The sequence below is a fragment of the Mustelus asterias genome, chromosome 3 (assembly GCF_964213995.1).
Source record: "Mustelus asterias chromosome 3, sMusAst1.hap1.1, whole genome shotgun sequence".
Lineage (NCBI taxonomy): Eukaryota > Metazoa > Chordata > Chondrichthyes > Carcharhiniformes > Triakidae > Mustelus > Mustelus asterias.
Genome location: NC_135803.1, coordinates 81,871,898 through 81,877,897, shown reverse-complemented (window position 1 = coordinate 81,877,897; position 6,000 = coordinate 81,871,898). Strand labels below are relative to the sequence as shown.

At 45.8% G+C, this 6,000-nt stretch overlaps 1 protein-coding gene across 1 annotated transcript in view; it reads left to right on the top strand.

The window, feature by feature from the left end:
* The window catches only part of LOC144491448 (ephrin type-B receptor 1), a 596,080-nt gene that overhangs the window by 439,947 nt on the left and 150,133 nt on the right, over positions 1-6,000 (top strand). Inside the window, exon 5 of the mRNA XM_078209272.1 lies at positions 2,640-2,975. Within this exon, the coding sequence (XP_078065398.1) occupies positions 2,640-2,975 (336 nt within the window). The remainder of the gene's footprint in view (positions 1-2,639; positions 2,976-6,000) is intronic.

Below are 6,000 nucleotides of genomic sequence, written 5' to 3'. Positions count from 1 at the left end.
TCTCTCTCTGTCTCTCTGTCTCTCTCTCGCTCTCTGGCTGTCGGCCTGTCTCTCTCTCTCTCTCCCTCCCTCCCTCTGTCTGCCACTCTCTCTCTGTCTGCCTCTCTCTCTCTGTCTGCCTCTCTCTCTGTCTGTCTGCCTCTCTCTCTGTCTGCCTGTCTCTCTCTCTGTCTGCCTGCCTCTCCCTCTCTCTGTCTGTCTGCCTGCCTGTCTCCCTCTGTCTGTCTGTCTGCCTCTCTCTCTCTGTCTGTCTACCTGTCTCTCTCTCTCTGTCTGCCTCTCTCTCTCTCTCTCTCTCTGTCTGTCTGTCTGCCTGCCTCTCTCTTTGTATGTCTCTCTCTCTTCCTCTCTCTCTGTCTGCCTGTCTCTCTCTCTCTCTACCTGCCTCTCCCTCTCTCTGTCTGCCTGTCTCTCTCTCTCTCTGCCTGTCTCTCTCTCTCTCTGTGTCTGTCTGTCTGCCTCTCCCTCTCTCTCTGTCTGCCTGCTTGTCTCTCTCTGTCTCTGTCTGCCTCTCTCTCTCTCTCTCGCTCTATGTCTGTCTGCCTGTTTCTCTCTGTCTGTCTCTCTCTCTCTCTCTCTCTCTGTCTGCCTCTCTCTCTCTCTGTCTGTCTGCCTCTCCCTCTCTCTCTGTCTGTCTGTCTGTCTGTCTGTCTGCCTCTCTCTGTCTACCTGCCTGCCTGTCTCTCTCTCTCTATCTGTCTGCCTGTCTCTCTCTGTCTGTCCCTCTATCTCTTTTTCTGTCTGATCTATGTGTTGATCTCATGACCTCTGTTTTTAACCTATCTACAGTATATATCTACCTGACTGTTCTTCTTTCCATGTATCTGTCTCTCCCTTTTCCTAGCTATCTAATTTGCTGTTTTTTGATCTGAGTATCCACTGGCTATCTATCTATTGAACTGTCTATTGATCGACATATCTTTCTATCTCGTTGATTTATTGGTTTCTCTGTCCATCTCTCCATCTATTGATCTATCTGACTAACAGAGAAATTGCCTTGACTATCTCGCTATCTGTTAATTGATCATTTCTCTATCTCTATTTATCTTTTGATATCGACGTGTGTGTCTTCCCAAGTATTTGTTTCTCTCTATCCATTTTTCGAGCTGACGCTCTGTGTGTCCCTCTCTTAGTTGCCTGTCTATGAATCAAGGCTGCATCCTGGTTTGTAGTACTGAAGACTTGTACTTGGGAACCAGCCACAGTTCTAGTCAATCTGCTCCAGTATAGTGGCAGCATTGCACATGATGTGGAGATGCTGGCGTTGGACTGGGGTAAACACAGTAAGAGTTTTAACAACACCAGGTTAAAGTCCAACAGGTTTATTTGGTAGCAAATGCCATTAGCTTTCGGAGCCCTGCTCCTGGAGATATCCACTCCATCTGACGAAGGAGCAGGGCTCCGAAAGCTAATGGCATTTGCTACCAAATAAACCTGTTGGACTTTAACCTGGTGTTGTTAAAACTCTCATAGCATTGCACATTGTCAGGCAGATGCCAAAGTTGGATAGGCATATCCTGTCCACAGAAAACAAATCAATCCTAACCAATTACCACCATAACCAGACCCCTTCCACAAGATGATGCAGGGAGTCACCAACAGTGCTATTCTGCATCATTTGCTCACCAATAACCCACTCAGCAATATTCATAGAATCCCTGCAGTGCAGAAGAAGGTTATTTGGCCCATCGACCCTACATTGACAACAATTCCACCAGGCCCTATCCCTGTAATCCCATATATTTATCCTGCTAATCCCCCTGACACTAAGGGGCAATTTATCATGGCCAATCCACCTAACCTGCCCATCTTTGGAGTGTGGGAGGAAACCGGAGCAACTGGGGAAAACCCACACAGACACGGGGAGAATGTGCAAACTCCACACAGACAGTCACCCGAGGCCAGAATCGAACCTGAGACCCTGGTGCAGAGGGAACTTGGTTAGCTTCCACTGAACTACTCAGCTGCAGATCTCATTACAACCCCCTTGGTTCTAAATTCAGACAAAAGAGCTGAGCTTTGCTGGATTGGCATTTTTATTACATTGAAGAGCTTTGTTCAATGCCTGTGTGTTTATTGACACAAGATTAAGAGATGTATTAAAGTTTTTATTGTTGTTGATCTAATGAATGTCTGTGATTGTTTGACATTAGAGGAATAGTTTTCTTTTCAAAATGCTGCTTTTCCTTTGGTCCTGACTTGGGACTAGGATTTCCCTATGGATCATGACTTCTCTGAGGTGTCTTGAACCATGTTTACTAACTATCAAAGTTGCCAGGATGGGTGGGAATGGAGGCAGGAATCCCAGTCTCTGGTCCTGTTTGTCATTTTCAAAGGACTTCCAATTTGGTTCAATTGCATGGAAATCTGGGCCTATATGTTACATAATAGTGTGCTCATCGGAGCGGGAGAGCGAGAGAATTAACATATGCACAATGTAAACAACTGAAATTGAATTTATCCCTGCATGGATTCTGATTGATGAGTGCATATTGATGGGAATTTGTGATCAGTGCTCTATAGTGAGGTTACACCGTGTTAAATTGATGATGCAAAATCAGAAGAGCAAATAATTGATGTTTGAACAACAGAGATTCCACAGCAACAAAACTGATTTGTAGTGATTTTTCTGTTTGTAGGTGTTCCTTCAGGCCCACGCAATGTAATATCCAGTGTGAATGAGACTTCCATCATTCTGGAATGGAATCCACCCCGTGATGTCGGTGGGCGTGATGATGTCATGTACAACATTGTTTGCAAGAAGTGCCGCAGCAACCGTAAACTATGCAGCCGGTGTGATGAGAATGTGGAATTTGTGCCGAGGCAGTTTGGCCTGACGGAAACCCGAGTGTTCATCAGCAGCCTTTGGGCCCACACTCCTTACACATTCGAGATTCAGGCCGTCAATGGTGTTTCCGGCAAGAGTACATACTCCCCGCAGCACGTATCTGTTAACGTGACCACCAACCAAGCTGGTAAGTGACTGTGGGAGTCCTGTACCTCACCTGATATGCCTCCCACTGCCATTCCCACTAGTCCCTCTTCATCATTCCTCAGTATCTGCCAATTCTCCCTCCTCAGTAAAGTCAAATGCCTCAATGTGCTATTTAACACATTGCACACCACAAGTTACTCAAATTAAACCACTCCTCCAGCCTGTGAATCACATCACTAAGCTTTGTCTTCTTTGAAGTAATATGGATGGAAAACTACCCTTTACCAATGTGCAATTATTGGAGTACTTTACTGGAGATTTAGGACTTGCTCTTTAGTTCTGCATGTTGAATTGTCCAGTTACTCTGTATGCCTTTACAATTCGGTCGGTAAACTGAAAGAAAGTGGGTGAAATTCAGCTATGGCAGGAGTGCCAAGCTCACAACATATTGGCTATTGCCATTTTTGTGCCCAAGCCAAAGTTAAATTTTGCCCCCAATCTGTGCTGAGATTTTGTAGGTGCCACAAATGGGCCAGACTCTAGATGCTATTCACTCCATTACAGTGCTTGTTTCACCCTAGTCCTGATCCTAACCAACATGCAACTGGAACTCAGCTGTCCATATCTTGTGCCAAGTCTTGTTCACCTGTCACCCCTGTGCTTGTTCAAATACACTGCTCCAAGTCTAGCAAGCACTCAATTTTAAGATTGGCATCCTTGTTTTCAAACCCCTTCATGGTTTCCTGCCCCCTTCCCACAACAACCCCCCCCCCCCCCCCACCACCCCCCAACAACCCCAAAATCTTCCAATGGGCGACCTGATCGAGGTGTACAAGATTATGAGGGACATGGACAGAGTAGATCTGGAGCTGAGTAGTTCAGTGGAAGCTAACCAAGTTGCCTCTGCACCAGGGTCTCAGGTTCGATTCTGGCCTCGGGTGACTGTCTGTGTGGAGTTTGCACATTCTCCTCGTGTCTGCGTGGGTTTTCTCCGGGTGCTCTGGTTTCCTCCCACAGTCCAAAGATGTGCGGGTTAGGTTGATTGGCTATGCTAAAATTGCCCTTAGTTTCCTGAGATGCGTAGGTTAGAGGGATTAGTGGATGGATATCGGGGTAGGGCCTGGGTGGGATTGTGGTCGGTGCAGACTCGATGGGCCGAATGGCCTCTTTCTGTACTGTAGGGTTTCTATGATTCTAGATAAGGAGTAACTGTTCCCGTTAGTTGAAGGGTTAGTCACGAGGGAACACAGGTTCAAGGTGAGGGGCAGGAGGTTTAGGGGGGATGTGAGGAAAAACCTTTTTACCCAAAGGTTGGTGACGGTCTGGAATGCGCTGCCTGGGAGGGTGGTCGAGGTGGGTTGCCTCACATCCTTTAAAAAGTATCTGGATGAGCACTTGGCACATCATAACATTCAGGGCTATGGGCCAAGAGCTGGCAGTTGGGATTGGGTAGGAGTTCAGATGTTTCTAATGTGTCACTGCAGACTCGATTGGCCAAAGGGCCTCTTCTGCACTGTATGATTCTATGATTTTATCTCTGTGCTTCTCCAATTCTGACTCCTTGCGCATCATAGTTTTCTTCCTCCCACTGCGTGTCTTCGGCTGCCTGGATTCTAATCTCTGTAACTCCCTCCCAAATCCTCTCCATCTCTCTCTCTCTCTCTTCCTCCACCTTTAAGTCACTCCTCAAGACCAACCAACATTTTGGTCATTTGCCCTAATATCTCCAGATTGTGGCTTGGTGTTAGGTTTTGTTTGAGAATGCTATTGTGAAACACCTAGGGGCATTCTACTGTATTAATGGTGCTATATGGGCAAGTCTTATTGGAACTGAAAGGAACGGAAATAACAGAAGAAAAGAAATTTGGTGCTCAGATTTCCATATCCCTCAGGATGTCTGAAGCAGTTTCAATGTATTAAATTTAAATGGAAGAAAGGGTGTCATTGTGTTTAGAACTTTATTTCAGGCTCTTGTGTTTTCATTTGATGGAATTTCTATTTATTTTCAATGCAATCCTGCAAAATGAGATGATAGGTGTGATTTACTATATGTCCCATGTTCCTAATAAATTTCACCTTGCCCTGAAACCGATCCAGGATATCAACCAATTCAATGTACCATTCAACTAACCGAAGAGTGTAATGTTTATGTGGGTATGTGTGGAGAGAGAAGAATGATGTTATTTATGTCGAAGTGATTTCTGTTGGCAAAAGAGAGCTTGATGCCTTAACCAGTAGGTTTCCTAGTTTTCGACTCTGCCTGATATATCACTCCTCCGGAAGTGAGCAGGTCCCTCTTCACACCAATGATTGGACACTGGCTAAATACTGTGGTGGTGAGAGAAATACAAATTGTGTTCCCAGCCCTCAGCACAGTTGCTTGATGCTACATGACCGATGACAATCCAACTGAGTGTTGTTAGGAAACAAAATTATTCTATCGGTACTGCTTTTCTGACCTAGCAAGCCTTAAGGTGTTGGTGCTGGGGAGTGAGCCAAGTGAGTATCAAGTGGTAATATGGAACCAGTTCCTGATTTGGTGTAATCCTGATATTAACACTGGGCTGCTGTCAGGGCCTTATGTGGGCATGTAACACCCATGTTAGCATAAGTGCTTAATTTGGTCCATTTTAACTGTCATCTCACATATAAATGTTCAATAGCAGACTTACTAGCAGCGATGTCGAGAAGGCCAGTAGGCCTGAGCTGGATTTTTTTGGGGGGGGGGGGGGGGGGGGGGGAGTGGAGAGGCCAGAAGGGATGGTCTAAATCATGAGTGGGATGATGGCTAATTTGGTCATGGAAGGCAAACCCTGGGAACAGCTAATCGGTTCCGTTGTGGCGGTAGTGACTCTTCAGGCTATGATCCTGCAACCTGCTAGGTTTCACTGGCAGCTTTAGCAGTTCAAATCACAATGAAATCCAAATGATATCAGAGGAAACCAACATTTATATATTGATGGGGCTCCACCACCTTTGTGTGGCACACACGATAAATGCACCTGAAAACCCATGGAGACATGCATGCACAGGAAAGCCAGCAGGTAGCTGTCAAGTTAAACCAT